The sequence below is a fragment of the Typopeltis vanoorti genome, chromosome 17, assembly GCF_054136105.1.
Source record: "Typopeltis vanoorti isolate ZY-2024b chromosome 17, IOZ_Tvanoo_1.0, whole genome shotgun sequence".
NCBI lineage: Eukaryota > Metazoa > Arthropoda > Arachnida > Uropygi > Thelyphonidae > Typopeltis > Typopeltis vanoorti.
The window spans coordinates 106,315,037-106,333,970 of NC_143565.1; the positions used below are offsets into that span (position 1 = coordinate 106,315,037).

General features: G+C 35.8%; 1 protein-coding gene across 1 annotated transcript in view; it reads right to left on the reverse strand.

Annotated features, from left to right (window-relative positions):
- lace (serine palmitoyltransferase long chain base subunit) overlaps nt 1–18,934 on the reverse strand; it is a 155,337-nt gene that overhangs the window by 88,159 nt on the left and 48,244 nt on the right. The window contains exon 3 of the mRNA XM_090407054.1: nt 17,099–17,250. Coding sequence (XP_090263180.1) covers nt 17,099–17,250 — 152 coding nt within the window. The remainder of the gene's footprint in view (nt 1–17,098; nt 17,251–18,934) is intronic.

Below are 18,934 nucleotides of genomic sequence, written 5' to 3' on the forward strand. Positions count from 1 at the left end.
AAGACTTTTTTTCCTGACAAAGATACTTTCAAGATACCTTGCCTATGTTTCAAAAATATGAAGTACCATATTTGCCGGCATATAAGACACACTTTTTTCTTTGAAAATAGGTCTGAAAAACAGGGTGTGGCTTATATGCCGATACTCAGTTTTTTTATTACTTTCATTTCTGGAAATTTTCTCTGTTCCAAATTACGCAATTTCTTTCTTGCTTCCTTGTGCTGTGAGAGTACTCCAGTTATGTAGAGTTCAGTGGATGCGCATGTGCTGTAATCGACGATCACAGCTTTGTTTCTATTCGTTTAAACTTTCCAATCGCAGTTGTTGTGAACGGTGATAAATTTCTGCCGTTAAATTTTATCTAAATTTCTTGGCAAATTATGGCTGAGAAATGTCGGCATTGCTACAATATTGCATACAAGCTATGTGCAATTGTGTATGCTAAAGAACATGGAAACAAGGCTGCAGAGAGGCATTTCGGACCACCCCCAACTGAGAAAATGATAAGAACTTGGCGGAATCAGGAAGAGGATCTAAAAAATATTTTTTTTCCTAAAAATTGTGTACAAAAAAAGGGGGTGCGTCTTATATGCTGGCAAATACGGTAATTCCAATCTATGACAATAGTCATTATTTATCTCTCAGTCTCTTCATAAAGTAAAGCCTATGCATCCACAGATTAATTTTGAAATAAATAGTCAAGTATTTTCAAACAACACTTTATTTTGCATAACTTGCAAGTCATCACCATACTTATAAACAACGGAGATAGCCTTAGATGAAAAAAATTAATTTAACAAGACTGATTTTCATTTGTTTCACTAACTATAATTCACCTAACACATTCTTTAACTTAAGTCATGTAGCTGTAATTGGAGTATTGATGTGAGCTTATTTTCACAATTCATAACATGAATTAGCTTAGTGTAATTATACATGATGAATAGCTTTTTAATAGTGTTAGTTAAAAAACACTATCTCCCAAAGATGAGTCAGAGACTGGATAATGTCACTAACATTGCATCATGAAAAGTTAGTTTGCTCCATTGCTAGTGCTGACAATTTTCTGTTGTTTTTATAAACATGATTATTCATTAATTTTTATAGGCTATTTTGCCAATTTTTCTTTAGGAGTACCCCCTTTTATGATGTTAACTTTGAAGCTCATGGGGAAAGTGGAGGTTATGTCATGTTGGCTTAGTGTTTTTTGTCTTGAGTGTATCTGTGTTGTTTTCTACTGGTCAGAGTCGTGACCTAATTTTTATGTTGTGGAGCTTCCAGCTCTCGGAGATTATATAGGGGTGGTGAACGTTCATTGAGTTTTAGTCACATTTTATGGCTATCGTTTCCAATATTCTAAGCATTGTTTCATTTTCCTGTATGTCTACTATTACAGCTTTGTCAATTTACAGGAGATGCTTCTATTTAAGAGCATGGGCTGCTATTTCTGTTTGCTCTGTATTTTTGTATTTATTTTGGTTACTACATTTCTTATTTCTTAAATGTTCTGGGATTGGTATGTTACAGCCATGGAAGTGTTCCTTATCTTGCTCATGAAGATCTGATCATGGAGCCTGTGTAAGTAATGTCACAGTCTTGTTGGCAAGGAAATTTGTTTACTACATTGTGGTGTTTTAGTATTTCCTTGTATGTGGATAAAATTGAATTTCATATTGAAAAGAATAACATGTAAGAAAGTTTTAAAGCGAATAAAAGTTGAGCAGCTCTCAGATGTGAACTGTAGACTAAAATACAGAAATATTATTGAAAAGAAAATGAAAGAGTTTGAGAACAGGAATCAAACCTTGGAGATTCAGTGGCAAACTCTGAAGGAAACATTGATTCTGTCAGAGAGGCATGTGGTGAGGTTGTGTGCAAGGATAAAAAAAAATCAGAACTCCCTGGTGGACACAGGAAGTTAAAGAGGCAGTGAAGGAAAAGAAGAAAGCATATCAAAAGTTCCTGGCAAATAAGTCAGCTTTTAATCTTACAGAATACAGAGACAAATGTAAGAAAGCTAAACAGTGTGTAAAACTAGCTAAACAAAAGTCATGAGAGGACTTTGGCAAGAATATAGAAAATAAATATCAAGAAGGTGGCAAAATATTCTGGAGGTTGTTGAAGAAGCTTAGGAATGGAATAAAGAGTGCTGTAAAAGGAGTTAGAAATGATAAAGGTGAAATGAAAACAGGAGAAAAAGATCTCCTTGAAGTATGGAGTAATTACTTTGAAAAACTGCTAAATGAAACAAGCAGTGATGACAGCACAGTGATAAACAACACTGACGAGGCATGCAGTCAGGAATACATATCCATACTTGAAGTAGAAAAAGCCATCAAAGGCTTGAAATGTGGAAAGGCAGCAGGAGTAGATGATATTCGACCAGAAATGCTGAAGTATGGTGGTATAAGAGTCTTACAGTGGCTGCACTGCATAGTTCAGAAAGCCTGGGCAGAGGGACGAATTCCCGATGATTGGAGTAGAGCTCTCATAGTACCCATATATAAAAAAGGAAATAAAACTGAATGTGAGAATTACAGAGGTATTTCCCTACTGAGTGTTCCTGGGAAGATCTATGTAAGTATACTTGAGAAACGGTTGAGAAGAATTGTGGAAGAAAAGCTTGGTGAAGAACAAGCTGGATTCAGGCCAAATAAAGGCTGTCAGGATCAGATCTTCACTTTACGACAAATAGTCGAGAAAGCATGGGAATATAACAAAGATCTGTATTTAAGTTTTGTCGATTTGGAAAAGGCATATGACAAGGTGCCAAGAGAGAAGCTATTCAATACGCTGCAGTTATATGGTGTCAATGGGGCATTATATCAAGCAATACTTAGTCTTTATTTGAGTTGTGAGTCAGCAATTAGAATTGAAGGAAGTACAGGAAGATGGTTTAATGTTAAATCTGGTGTGAGACAAGGATGTACATTATCCCCTCTGTTATTCATTATCTATATGGATCACATTATGAAGGAATGTGGTATTAAACCTAATATCAAAATTGGAGATGTTAATGTCAGCTCTTTGCTTTATGCGGATGATGTTATACTTCTAAATAAATCTGCTACAAGTCTGCAAGATTCTCTGACTAAATTGAATAGCTGTTGTAATAGATATGGTATGAAGGTCAGCAATAAAAAGACAAAGACAATGAAAATAGGCAGAATCATTGAAAATATCAACTGTGTTGTGAATGGAGAACCTGTGGAATAAGTAAAACATTTCAGCTACTTAGGCACAATTTTTACTGAAGATGGTAAACTAAATATAGAAATAGACAACAGAATCAGCAAAGCTGGTATCGTGGGAAGTCAATTGAATAAATTCATATGGAATAAGAAAGAAATTAGTCGGAACACTAAATTAGCTGTATACAAGACTGTGTTCAAACCAATTTTAACTTATGGATCTGAGAGCTGGGTCACAAGTAAAACACTTGACCAAAGACTAGAGACCGCAGATATGAGAGTCCTGAGAAAGATTAGAGGCGTGAACAGATGGCATCAATGGCAATATCATATTAAAAATGAGGATATTAGGAAAGAACTTGACATTGTCAGCATCCAGGAATGCGTTAGCAGAGCTAATCTCAGATGGTATGGTCACTTAAATAGAATGGGAGAGGAAAGATTAGCAAAACAAGTGTTCTCTGCCAGGTTGGCAGGAAAACGACCCAGAGGAAGACCAAGATATAGGTGGATTGATACGGTACAAAGTGCCTTAGACGATAGAAATATAAGATCTGATAACGTTGGAGTCTTGACAAGTAACAGACTGATTTGGAGGAAAATTGTAGATAGGAAGTTAATAATGATGTAATTTTTTCATGTAGTACTGTCATATCCTGTACACCCCTTGAGGGTACATGGGAGGAATTTGATGATGATGTATGTGTGAGATTTTGTAGGTTTTTAGAAGTGTCGCCAATTTTTACTTCATGGTGAACACTAATTTATAGTCTGTGTGTTTAGAAATGTATTTGTAAGCTTTGTATATAAAAATATATTTCGGTGATTACACCACATTTTTTTTTTTTTTAATATGCTAAAAAACCAAACCCAATGCAACAAAAATCAAGGTTTAATTCTCCATCAAGTGTGGTCAGCGCTAATAAAAAATCTACCACAATCTGAGCTCTGACTGTATGAACAAGAACACATGACATCGTCCAGTACTGTTCAACGTCAATAACGTTATACAGGGTGTCCCAAAATTCACGTAAGATTTAAATTTAGCGCCATTTGTGCGGTAAAGTGTTGCCAACGAGAAAAAAAAGACAGCGTGACAGCTGACAGTTCAGGGTTATTAAAAATGGAGCGCTACACAAAAGAACAACGCATTTTCATGGATTATGGAACAACAACAAGTGGATGCTTATTTTTTGAAAAACAAAATCATCTTCAGAGCTGAGGCTCATTTTCATCTTGATGGCTTCGTTAATCAACAAAATTGTCACATTTGGGGTTCAGAAAATCCACAAGCGATTGTTGAGAAACAAATGCATCCACAACGTGTCACTGTTTGGTGCGGATTTTGGGCTGGAGGCATCATCGGTCCATTCTTCTTCGAAAATGCAGCTGGTAAGGCAATAACAGTTAATGGTTCTCGCTATCGCGACATGATAATCCAGTTTTTTGTGCCTAAATTGCAAGATATGGATGTGGATGACATGTGGTTTCAACAAGACAGTGCCACATGCCATACAGCCCGAGAAACAATTCAATTACTGCATGAGTCATTTCCTGGTCGTGTAATTTCCCGTTTTGGTGATCAGAATTGGTCGCCCAGATCATGTAACTTAACGCCGTTGGACTTTTTTCTTTGGGGTTTTTTTAAGTCAGGTTTATGCCAACAAGCCCACGACCACCCACACCTTGAAGGAGAAAATTGAGTGCTGTATCAACGAAATTCAGCCACATTTATGCAAAACGGTCATGGAAAATTTCGACAAAAGAGTGCGTATGTGCCAGCAAAGCTGTGGAGGCCATTTATCCGACATGCTATTCCATGCATAACCCTATACTGTATACTTGATGAATCAATAAGAAATTACAATTTTTAATTAAAAACCTGTGTTTTCTATCAAAATTACTTCTTGTGTTAATTTTGGGACACCCTGTATATCTGCATTCTGTTATTTGAGTTTTATGAATAGCCAGACGGTTATCATTTGTATTTATTAATTCTCTTTTAAACTTTAAGTTATACTATTTACCCCCTGATGATGTAAATCCTATGATTTACGAAACTTGTCGGGAACTATTATTTCAGTGTTTTATATAACTGAATAATTAAAAAAAAAAAAAGTGGTGTAATCACCGAAATATATCTTTTGAACCAATTAGCCACAGAAGTCTATGCCTGCAGCTTTGTATATGTTCTGAATGTATGGCAGTTTAATGATTTTTTGTGTTGGGAAGTTTGCTTAGGTTATTGCATTGTTTTGATGGGTTCTCGCTGTGCTGTTGGCATAATTTATTAGCTGTGTTGAGAAATTTTTAGAAACCGAAATTGAGTAATTTCGGTTTCTAAAAATCTGTGTTAATTTCTTTATTTCTATGTTGAGATAATTACGCATAGTCAAAAATATGTGTTTATAAATTGTGCTAGAGTGACTCATTTTTTGATAGAATAAGGATGATATGAATTAAACTGGAGGTAATTTCCAATATGTGTGGATTTCTGGAATATTTTTGTGGCTATTTTGTTGTTTGCTCTAATTAATGTTAGGTTTAGGAAATTTATGGATTTTTCATGCTCTGTTTCTATGGTGAAGTGTAGTCTGTTGCTGAAGTCGTTAAGGGATGCTTGTAAAGTGATGATGCATGCTGGAATATCATCCACATATCAGCTGTAAAAAGTGCTGCTGGGGGGAGGGGGGGGGGGCTGAGTAGATGCGATTCTATATGTTACAGAAACAATCCTGCTAATTATTCGCTAATATTTTGACCCACAGGAAGTCCTAAAATTTGAATATAGATGTGTCATTGTTAAATTAAAAAAAAAGTTTGCTGAGATTATTAGTTTTATCAGGTTTACGATATCACTGGGTGTTAATTTTGTTCGTGTTCCCAGGGTGTGGTCTTCTGTGAGTAATGTATGTATGATGTCTAACGTTCTGGGACCATCTACATTGGTGTATAGCAAAATTGCATTCAATGAAGCGAGGATGTCATCGTGGGATAGAGTTACGTTTGCTATTTTTTGAACTAGGTCGTCTTTGTTTTTTTATCATTGATTTTGACTTGGTTGTAAAGATTTGAGTAGTTTTACTAAGAATTTTGATAATGGTGATGTGGTGGTGTTTTTGAATAAGACTATTGGGAATGCTGGGAAACCATCTTTATGGTTTTAATTTGTCCGAATATATATGGAGTGCAGGGTGTTGAGTTTTTTCATTGTTATTTTATCTATATAGTATGTTGTTAATTTGTCTTATGGAGTCAGGGTGAATTCAGGGCCTGACCAGAACAGTCAGGCCCTAAAAATGTCCTTGAAACTCACCGTGCAAAAAAATGGAATCCCCATAACAACAAACGTGTGCAGCTTCCAACCCTTTGGATAACACTACCATACAACCTACATCAAACAATTCATTTATAAATCTATCAAATTATAATTCCACACCCAATGAAATTACCATTCTAAATAAAGGTCTAAACTTTGCAATATCCCCAAAATATGTGCCAAGCAAGAAACAGACCCCAACAAAGAAGTAATATTTCATAAAATAAACATCTTAAATAGCAAAATAAAAATACAATCCAACATTACTTCAAACCTACAAAACGTTCCAATATCATTAAATAAGAACCCGGATATAACAATTGCTAAAGCAGATTACCACAACAAAATAACAGCTATTTAAATGATCAAAACACATACCAAAAAGTCCTAAATGACTCCACCCTCTGACCTCATAAAACAATTAACACACTACACGTTTTTAGTCAATCATGTCTGAACTCATTCCAACATCTCTTCATTTCTTTGAAAACCTTGTGACCAAAACTGATCAAAGCCTTAAACAAAGGAATCATAATTCTTACTCCTATGTCAGTGTTTGCTGCATCATCCCATAATGTGCTGAGCTGTCCTTACAATTTTAGCAAAATGTCCTTGAAATTTCAGATCCTTATTCACCAATACCCTCAGATTTTTCCTCTCCTCCACTTGCTTTAAGATATTCCCACCAATCTTATACACTGCATCCAATTTATGCTTTCCAAACTTTAAAACCTTACACTTTGCTATACTGAACTGGTGGCCCCATTCATTTGCCTATTCAAAAAGTCTATTCAAATCCCCTTGCAAGACTACAACATCCACCCAACTTTGCATTATCTACAAACAACTGTATATCACTATTTAAGCCTTTCTCAATATCATTTACATATAAATTAAACAGCAATAGAGCCAAAACAGATCTCTGGGACAAACCACTGTGAACTTCTTCCTCTGGGATATTGCTCTCACATACACAACTTGCTGATACTTATCAGACAACCAAGTTTAATTACCAGCTTGTCATGTGGCATCCACCAAAGGCTTTAGTAAAATCTAAATATACTACCATATATGCTTCACCTTTATCCATTGTACCTGTCACACTACACGACCTTCCTTCAGCAAATCCATGCTGTCCATCAAGGAGGATGTAGATGTCATCAACGCAATGCTGAATCCTAATTCTCGCTTCTCTAATACCCTTACCAACTCCAGACAAACAGATTGGTCAGTAATTTGAAACCCTTAGTCTTATCATCCCTCCCCTTTATGAAGTGGAGTGATTTTGCCCTCTTTCCACTCCTTTGAAATGGGAAAAGTCTAAAACTCAATTAGAGATGTAAGTTGAAGCTGTTGTTAACTCCATAGAATATTCGCTCAAGACATGTAGTGATATACCATCAAGTTTACTCGATTTCTCATATACCTCCTCTGTTCAATCACCATCCCTGCTCTCAAGTTATGCATGATGTTACTTTCATGAGGATGAAATACCTTTATGAACTGCTCATTAAGTAGCTCTACTATATCTTCCTTGGTAGTTATCATTCTACCATTCTCTCCAACCAGTATTGTCTTTCCATAATCTATCATTCTTTCTTCTAGTGGCCACGTACGAAAAAAAATTCCCTAGGATTCCTTTTGGTTTCATTAGCTAACTGCTGTTCATACTGTACTTTTGTTACCATTACCATGTGAGTTACCTCTCTTGCTTGCTCTTTGTATTCCTCTTCATGTAACTGAATATTACCATCACTCATCTTCTGCTGTCTCCACAATGCCCTCTTCTAGCTTCAACTCTTCATTCATCCAGTTCATACTTACCTTATTCAACCTCTTGACCTTTGGAATGCATTCAAACACTGCCTCTGTTTCTCTGCCAAACATTGCATCTGCCAGCCAGTTCCTGAACTGGTCTTCTGTCCTCATAATCACCAACCTTCTTTTCAAGGATTAGGCATTTGCCTGTTCTGGCTTCACTGGTCTTCCTCCCTCTCTTTTCCTTCAATCTATATCTATCCACCTCTTTTGGTAGCCAATATCTTTCCATTTCTCTCTATATTCCTTGTTCTTTTTATTTACATTGTAAACATCTAGTTCTTATCTGATGTCTTCATTTCTTATATGGTTCAATTTTGTGCATCCTTTAATTTCTCTTACAAATTTCATCTCTGTAGCTTGTATTTTACTTTCATCTTTCTTTTCAATGATCCATGTTTCTGAACCATGTAGTAGAGTGGAAGTGGCCATTACTTTATAAAATTTTAGTTGAGTTTCTCATCTTGTTTTTTTTATTCAGTGTCCTTTAGTTCCACAGATTTTCTGAAATTTCTTTATTTTTTTTCATTCTATAATGATAACTAAATACTTAAGGAATTGACAGCGTACACTAGAAATATAAATTAAATCAACTTTAATATATACTTTCCGATATTTTGTCAACGTCACGTTGCCATCTTCATGGGAACTTAAGAAAAAAAAAAAAACGTGCACACAAGTACTACATAACAGCAAATGAGAAATGAAGCAAGCTACCGTTTTCCTCAAGTCCTGATGGTGCCCCCTGACGGGCATTTATTAGGTGTTCTTGGCCTTTGGGCTGAAGTTCTTCTGATATATGTTTCCCAAATTTGGGGCAGTCTCATGCATCCAAATTTATTGAGGTTTGGCATGTTCCTAAGGGCTGAGGCTGATTCCATGAATAGTCTTTCATATTTGAACTTGCTGTGGTGTATTACTGTGGCTTTCTTCCACCTTATTCTGTGGTGAGTATCCAGAGCATGGTCTGCAAGCCCAGAGTGGCTGTACTGGTGAAATCGGATGTAGTCCTAGTGTTCTGAGATTCTGATATTTGCTGTCCTGCCTGTTTGGCCAAAGTAGAACAATTTACAACTGCAAGGGACCTTGTATACACCAGGTAGGTCTAGGGGAAGTGGTTGGTCTTTAGTGGAGCAGATAAGGGATGCCAATTTTCTATATGGTCTGTAACAAGAGGTCAAGTCATGTTTTTTTTAGGATTATGTTGATTTTTTCCGAGGTGCCTCAGATGTAGGGAATGGTGATGGATTTAGAGTAATCTTTTTTGTGAGGGGGAAGTGGGTTGTGGATAACTGGTTTTAGTATTTTGGGGGGGGGGGGGGTAGCAATTGGCTGAGAAAGTGTTAAGGATGTGATTTAGTTCAGTAGTTAGGGCTTGGTCATTTGAACAGATTAGTTTTGCCCTGTTGAATAGTGTCGTGTCAATAACTCCATATTGTTGTGAGGGGTGGGGGATTGTTGGTGAATGTATCGCCTGTATGGGTGGGATTTCTATAAACTGAGAAAACCAAGGTTCCATCAGGTTGGCAGGTGACTAGTGTGTCTAGGGAAAGTATATATTAAAGTTGCATTTTTGAAAATTATGGAAACAACTACCGTGTTTGAATAAAAACTTTAGTTTAATATAACTAAAATCTACATTCGACGTTTAGACCTTTATGTCAAGGTCATCTTCTGGAGCATACAACTATACACAGAAAACAAGCTACATTACAATCAAACTGGTTTGTTAAAGACACTGACCAACCGCTACAACAATTGTTGGTCTGACCTCTGGTGGGGAAAAAAAAAAAAAAAAAAAAAAAAAAAATTATACATCAACGCTAGAGTCCTATTATTACTGTTATCTGTTGGTTGTATAATTTTTCCTACCGTACATTGGGCACAACAACAACAAGTATCTATCTATATACATATATTAACATCACGTACACATTCCAGCCAGTTGGTATGGAATGGTTTCTAATATTAGCTGATTATTGGCTAGAGTCCTGACTTATGCTGGATCTTATATATTACGTAGGCTGAATGTGTGCCATCCAGATCCTTGGAATTTTCATGCCATCTTTGTTATTTGTTGTTGATATTTGGGTGGTTTATCAGGATTTCGCAGGCTTCCTTAAATTTCCTTTCGTACCAGGTTTTTGTGCGGTGTAAAGAGCAGGTGCTTTTCCAGTTGATTTGGTGTAAGATGTTGAGTGTGTAGTCCGAGAGGCCGGCTTCACCATAATGGTTATATTTAATGTGTCCTTTCTTGCGTATAGGGATTGTCCATCCTGTTTCACCAATGTACGGTAGGTTACAGGTGCAGCAGATGCAATAGACTCCAGGATGTGCTAATGGGAGGAGAGGATCCTTAGAGGAGCTGAATATGGTTTTAAGTTTAGTGGGTGGTTTAGAGGTGGCATTGAGGTTATAATGTTGTAGGATTCTGTTGATTTTTTCCGATAACCCTTAATGTATGGGATGGCTATGGTTTTATTGTAATCTAGATTCGTTTTTGTTGTAGTTTTATGGAGTATTTTATTAACTGTATTTTTGTTATAGTCATTATTTATGAATGTGTCTCTGATGATTTTTAGTTCTTGTTTCAAGGCTTGCTGGTTAGAGCAAATTGTTGTAGCTCTGTTTTTAAGGATGTTAATGACTCCATATTTTTGTGATGGGTGGTGGTATGAATTAGCATGTATGTATTGGCCAGTGTGTGTGTCGGTTTTCGGTAGACCGTGAAGGATAGACTGCCTGAAGGAAGATGTGTGACTAGTGTGTCTAGGAATGTGAGCGAATTTTGGTTTTTAATTTCGATGGTAAATTGTATGCGTTCGTGTTGTTTGTTCAGGTGGCTAAGGAATGTGCTTAGCGTTTGTCGCCCGTGCGGCCAGATCGCGAACACGTCATCAACGTATCTAAGCCAGACTGTCAGTCTTAGCGTGGTGGAATCAAGAGCCCTTTGCTCAAAGGTTTCCATGTAGAAGTTAGCGATTGGGGGGATAGTGGTGAGCCCATGGCTGTACCTTCTTTTTGTAGGTAGAATTTGTTTTGCCACACGAAGTAACCGGACTGTAGTACATGGGCAAAGAGGGCCGTAATGTCAGGCGGAAATTTGTTCTGTAGTAGGAGAATTGTGTCATTGATGGGGGACATTAGTGAAAAGGGCAGAAATGTCGAAACTGACTAATAAGTCGTCTTTGTCGAGTGTTATGTTTTTAATTTTGTTTATAAAGTGTTGTGTGTTTTTTATGTAGGAGGGGGGAATGACCTACCAACTCCTTGAGTATTGCCACTAATTTCTTGGCTAAGTGGTAATTGGGACTGTCTATTCCTTCCACGATTGGTCGAAGGGGCACATTTTGTTTGTGTATTTTCGGAACCCCATATATTCTGGGGGGGGGGAGGCATAATGGGTTTGAGTTTTTTTAACCATGTCTGGTGTCCAAGAAGTGACGGACTTGAGTAGTTTCTCTGTTTTATCCTTTATCCTTTTTGTTGGGTTTTAATTTACCATTTTATATGTGTTGTTATCGGCTACTAGTTGATTCATTTGAAGTATGTATGTTGACCTGTCAAGGACAACAGTGGCATTGCCTTTATCCGCTTTCGTTATTATGTTTTGTTTGGCTTTAATGATTTAATTGCTGCTAATTCTGTTTTTGTGAGGTTGTTCTGTATGGTTTTCTTAGTGTTCAGGACATTACTAGTTTCTAGTCGTATTTTATCTGCTATTGTTAGGTAGGGACCTGATGCCTCTTTTAATGTGGTAGATAAAATCCAATTTGTTTACTTTTTTAGGTGCTATTGCGTAGTTCAGTACGCAAAGGTATGGCATCAGAAAATATTAAAAACAGTGAAGAAAGAGTTTTGTGTCATCATCAAAAAACAATGAAGATGTGCTTTCAAGATAAATGGCTCAAGGAATTCAAGTGGCTGTTCTATGAAGACAAAGTTACATTCTGTAATGTATAAAAAAATATCCTGGGCTTTTAAGAGAAACTCCAGATTACCACAAGGTTTGAGGTAATCTAGAGCCTTTTTAAAGTGGAGACATTTAGGTTTCATGAAACATTCATTTTTATAAAAATTGCTATGATATAGGACTTGGCAGAAATTGCCTGGGAAACAAACACTCTCTAGCTGCTTTCGAAAGAAAGATAGATTCTAAAAATGTTTGAACACCTGAAGTACCCTTTTAATACAGCTTATCATGAAGTTAAATTCAATAAACTATTTACAGACTTCAAAAACTTAATAGACCCAGTAGAAGAATAGTATCAAAATGACATGAATGTGAAGTATTTGTGTTGGTTACTGCTGATGTTAAACAAAAATTAATTAAATAAATTAAAGATTCCAGCAGGGAGTCTTATTCTAGAATCTTCTACACTATTTCAAATGAGAAGAAACTCATCCATTAGAAGAAATGTATAAATAAAAATCTAAAGAGGTATTTATTTATATAATTCCTCTCCAAAACTCTGCAATGTAGTTTGACAGAGGAGAGTGAAATAAACAAGTTCTTGTCATGGAAGACTTGTAATTGGTTTTCAGACAGTGGAACAGAAATGGCATGTAATATGCTGGGGAAAAAAAAAAAGGACTAGTGGCAAACAAGATCTTACACATTTTTGCACATAATTTGAATTTGGCTGTTTTAAATTCTATTAAATTAAAGATGTTCTCTTTTGTTATTGAAATTGAAAAGGTGGTAAATACATATACACACACACACACACCATTTGCCAAAATTCATGGGTGAACACATTTTTTGGTAACCAGCAGATTTAAGAAGTATTTTTGGACCCTGTGTATATGTAAGCAAAATGAAGTAAAAAATTTTGAGCCAGAGTAAATTAAAAAAAAAGTGTTTTGACTTTATCATTCTCTGAAATGGGAAGTTCAGATGTGATAAATTAATAATAATATTCATTGCTACTGTATCATATTCTGTCAGAAATAATATGATACAGTAGCAATGAATATTATTATTAATATTGTTACATGAGACCTCCAGGAAGGAGGTCTCATGTAACAGAGACTTATCAAAGAAGGGCACCTGATCTACAGCTCTCTGTCTTCACCCTCAGTCCACCAACTACAACAAACCGCAACTACCGTCATCATCCATACCAACACCATCTACTGCCCACCACAATCACTAGTATTTTCACAGACAATCACAAACATCCATGGTGTAATTCGAACCTGCAGCCTTTTGGCTGGAGAGCAGATACGCTAACCACTCAGCCAATCAGGCCAGCATTATTCTCCAAGCTTTAAAACAACAGCAAGTAGATAATTACATTCACATAAATAGAGACCATCTACAAAAATGACCACTAATAGTTATTACTCTTTACACCTGACCAAGAGAAATTAAATAATACACACGAATCCACAAGGAGGTGATTGCACTTAACCTTTTCATCAGAGCAACTCTCAAAACATCCTTTGGGAAATTGAAATAAGTAAACATTAACACAGATGGATGCTGAATACAAAAATTTTGCTGATGTCATCAATGGATTGAAAATGAATACCTTGAGACTCCTACAGCCTTGTTAAAAAGCACACTACCAAAAAATGTTTTCATTTAGCTTGGAAAATAACTCAAGAAAGTAGCATGTCACCATAGTACGAAAAACTGAATATTTAATTAACATTCTGAATCTCAAAACATTATCAGTAAGATTCAACTAACACTAAAAGCAAATACAACAGTTATAACTGCATAGTTTCTTTTAAATGCAAGCAAGTACAGTAAGCAAACTGGGTGAAAACATTTAAAAAAAAATGATAAAAAAATTATTTTATGCAATTAGAAATTATGAATTCTCAAATGTTTGAATCTAAAATCCATCAGTGCATTTATTAGTGTAACAGCCTTTCACATATTTTCATCTAAGCTGACAATTAAATGAACTTCACAAATTACCCAAATTCACATTTATACCAGGATGTACATATAACTAAAACAAAAAATATTCAAAGCTTTATGTCTGTGAAAGAGAAGTGGAGCATCCAGAGGAAAACTAACCCTAGAACTACAGCCTGAAACTAACTCAAACTATATACAAAAACAGCAAGAATGGATTGTGGCTAAAAAGAGAACTATTATTTGTCAGGAAATAGCATATATACTAAAATATCAATTATAAAAATTTTAATTAATAATTTCCCATATTTAGGCAACGTTACATTGCCATCGTCAGGGATTGCAAAAAAACAATGATATGTATATGCAGGCACTAAGAATGGACAAATGAGGACTTGGGGGGGGGGACTCCACAGGAAGATGTAAATGCCACGTATTGACAGATCAGCACAATGAATGCAGGCTGAACAATTCTTATGGGAGACTTTAACTATGGGGACATCGAATGAAGGAGGAAAGAGGACATGGCAAAATAGAACTGCGATTTATACAGTTGCCAAGGGATAATTATATGAAACAACATGTTATAGAGGGGACAAAGATTTTGAAGGCTTTGGATCTGATAGTAGCATCAGAAGATGTATCTGTAACCAAGGTAGATGCTCTGCATCCAAATGGCGAGAGTAAACATGCAGTCTTGTACTGGAAAATTGCCAAATGTGGAGTTTTCTGTCAAGAAGGGGTTTATGTTCAACTATAAGGTTGGTGATTATGAGAGACTCATGAGTCATCTTGAAACACTGCACATGAAGCTACAAGGTAAGAATGTCAGCATTATGCAGCAGGATAAACAAAGTTGGAATTAAGTGAATGAGTGAATATAAAGCCAACAGCTGCAAAAAAAAAAAACATTGTGGAGGAAATATAAAGAAAAAAGTGATCAGCATACTCTGAGCAGTACAAAGTGCAAGCAAGAAGTGTGACTAGTATGGTGATGAAGGTTAAATCATACTATGAGAGAGAATTAGTCAAACAGGCCAAAGTAAACCCAAAAGAGTTTTTTCGTTATGTAGCAAGTAAGATGAGAATGATTATGGTAGAATGACTTTAAATAGTGCTCATGATAGGAAAGTGACTAAACCAAAAGAAATAGCTGGGTTGCTCAGTGCTCATTTTGCAAAGGTGTATCATCCAGGTGGTGATTTTACAGTTGCTGATGTTACAGAAATGCATATCAACATTGAGGTAGATGAATAGGAGGTGTTCAGCATATTAAAAAATATGAATGGGAACAGTGGTGGGACTGGATGGTATATCAGCCCATGTACTACGTGAATGTGCAAGAGAATTAGCATTGCCTATGACAAAGTTGTTTGATCTGTATCAGCTCTGGTAGGGAGTAGAAAAAGGGTAAAATAATACCATTGCATAAAGATGGCTCCAAGACAGAGATAGCAAACTACAGACCAATTAATACATCAGGAGTGGTTGCTAAAGTATTGGAAAAGTTGGTGAAAGATAAAATACAATAGTAGTTGGATAGGGATGCAATACTCTATAGTGGGCAGCATGGCTTTGTAAAGGATAGGTCCTGTCTTAGTAACTTATTCTCATTTTATAATAAATGTGACAGCAGAAAGATAATGGCTACACCATGATAGTGATTGACTTTGCCAAGGCATTTGACAGAATACCACATGGAAAACTATTACAAAACCTGGAGAGGATGGGGAATGGATATGAGGCTAGTAGTATGGGGGAGGTGATGGACAGACACAAGAGAGTAGCATATGGTGGAGTGGAGTCTAGAAGAATGATGGTGACTAGTAGAGTACCTTAGGGTTCAGTACTAGGCCACTACTCTTTAATTTGTATATCAATGGCATATAGAAAGATTTAAGAGCAGATATTCAGTTGTTTGCTGATGATGTAAAACTGGAGAGAGGAATAATTGATAAAGGTGATGTAGATATCCTGCAGATGATTTAAATAAATTGGCATTGTGGACAAAGGAAAATAATTGTCAATTTAATGTTGCAAAATGTAAGGTTACACATTTTGGGTTGAAAAGGTTGCATATGGTGTATCATATTGATCCTATTGGTTTGCAGGAAATTGGTGAGGTAGGGACTTGAGAATGATGGTGGATGAGTTGAAGTTCAGAGGGCATATTGCAAAAGTTGATAAAATAGCTCACCGAATTACTTGGATGTTGAAAAAAGCACTAACAAGCAGAGATAATAACTTATCTCTGCTTGTTAAGGCTACGATTCTGTCACATCTTGACTACTGTGCACAGATTTGGTCGACAGGATTCAGAGACGAGTGACCAAGATGGTGACAGGTCTGTGGAATCTCTCTATGAAGATAGGTTGAAAGTTTGTGGGTTACAAAGTTTAGTTGATAGACAGAAAAGAGGAGGACATCATAGAAACTTTTAAGATATTAAATGGGTTTTATAAAATTGACGCAAGTAAAATTTTTTAATATATGACAAATAGTTAGAGAACTAAGAGCCATTTGTGGAAATTGTAAGAGTGCAGTTAGTAGACGTGAGGACCAGATTTTTTTAAATGGAGAGTGGTGGGTGAGTGAGTGGAATGGATTGCCAGAATTGGTTGTAAGTTCCCTGCCGGTGAATGAATTCAATGAGAGGTATGATAGAATTTGCGTATGATGGTTTATTTGGGTCTCCAGCAATGATTCTCCGAACTCCATGAAGATACCGTAAAATAATAATATAATAATATTTGAGATATTGACTTATGAATATTTAGAATTAGAACACAATATAGTAATGGTTTCTTATGATTTCTGTTTTTATTTCAGAAATTATGTATAATTGTATATGCTATTTTTTTTTTCCAATTTTAAATATAAATACAGAAAAAATATACATACGTAAAATGATGATTATCTTTTGAAACTCTTTCCATGAGCTCAATTTCAGCTCCAGGCATACTACATATTGGCTGATTGAAACAATCACATATGCGACGATAAATATTACGAGTGTAAAAACTTTCAAAACTTTGATACAGAGGGACATAATCCTGAAAAATAAGTGCAGAATACTGTAAATAAAATAATACTGAGTAATTACATAATTTTATAACATGTCACAATATTTCTATGAAATCCATACAATCTGATTAAAAACAAGATATATGCAGTAATAGCCAGCCTTATGACTCTTTGCTTTACGATGATCTGCTCAAAGTAAAAAATAAATAAAATAACTCTATGCTACACAAGGAAGGTCCAACATTTCATATGACTGAGATATCCTTATATAGTACTCTTGACATCTGATGCTTGTTATCAAATGGAGAAGACAGATGCCTCAGCATTAGTCTTCTCCCACAGCTCTTGTAAAATCACCTGACACATACCCCCAATATCATTGAACAGCCCACTGCATTCTTCCTCTGATCTTATGCCAGAAAGACATTCAAAAAGCATCTCAGATAGATACCAATAAGTATTTATTGGTATCTATTACGATGATCTGCTCAAAGTAAAAAATAAATAAAATAACTCTATGCTACACAAGGAAGGTCCAACATTTCATATGACTGAGATATCCTTATATAGTACTCTTGACATCTGATGCTTGTTATCAAATGGAGAAGACAGATGCCTCAGCATTAGTCTTCTCCCACAGCTCTTGTAAAATCACCTGACACATACCCCCAATATCATTGAACAGCCCACTGCATTCTTCCTCTGATCTTATGCCAGAAAGACATTCAAAAAGCATCTCAGATAGATACCAATAAGTATTCTTGCACAGACAGTCCCCCACCCATCCTATTTATGCTCAAAATTTGAGTTTCAAAATTAACATCCTTCTACATTGTATTTAGTGTTTGACATACTCATGTGGCTGGACATTTTAAGAAAATATCTATTGCAGATATTATTATGAATTAAATAATAGATACCTAGCTATATCCATTAACAGCTGTGGCAATTTTCAATTTTTTAATTCTATAAAAGAGAATCTGTTGAACAGATATTTTATGGTGCACTGTCTGCACTTTTCAACTGTGCCAGTTTGCCTTAGTCATTTTTTTTTACTTCATTAAAGTGAATTTAACACACAAACCTTTGTGTTCACATAGAAAAGACCTTAAAGAATGTATCATAACTAATGTCTTAAATACTGATCCTTACAATTCTCCAAGTATTCTGTTTTGCAGAAAAAAGAAAAAAAAATCTCACTTTACTTTTCATTACATTTGATAAATCAAATCTTTCAAAATCAAATTTCTTTTCTTTTTTTGAGCTGACTTTAACCTCTAGCTCTTTCTAACAGAAACACATCATCAAGTTCACTGCCTCATTCTCCAGAAACTTGGCATTCTCCACTGTTTAAGGCACTTTGAACAACTAATACTATCAATCCCAAGTCTAACTTTAGAATACTATTTTACATTTGGGATAGCGCACCAAAATCCTCTCCAAATATGCATGGTTCAATCTAGAAGCAGCAAGTCCTCTTAAAAGATACTTCCCACCCACCCCACCTCTACAGATTCACTCTAATCACTTCCTAAATATGTTGACACGTTCTGTTTTTGCACAATGCCTTTTCTATAGCTATTATCATGGGCACTGTCACATAAAGAGACTCTATCTTTCTCATTAATCACTTACCCACTCATATCACTGTTGTGTTACAGGTTCTGTAACCTCTCATGTGTAGCAACCAACACGCGCACACAGTAGATAGCA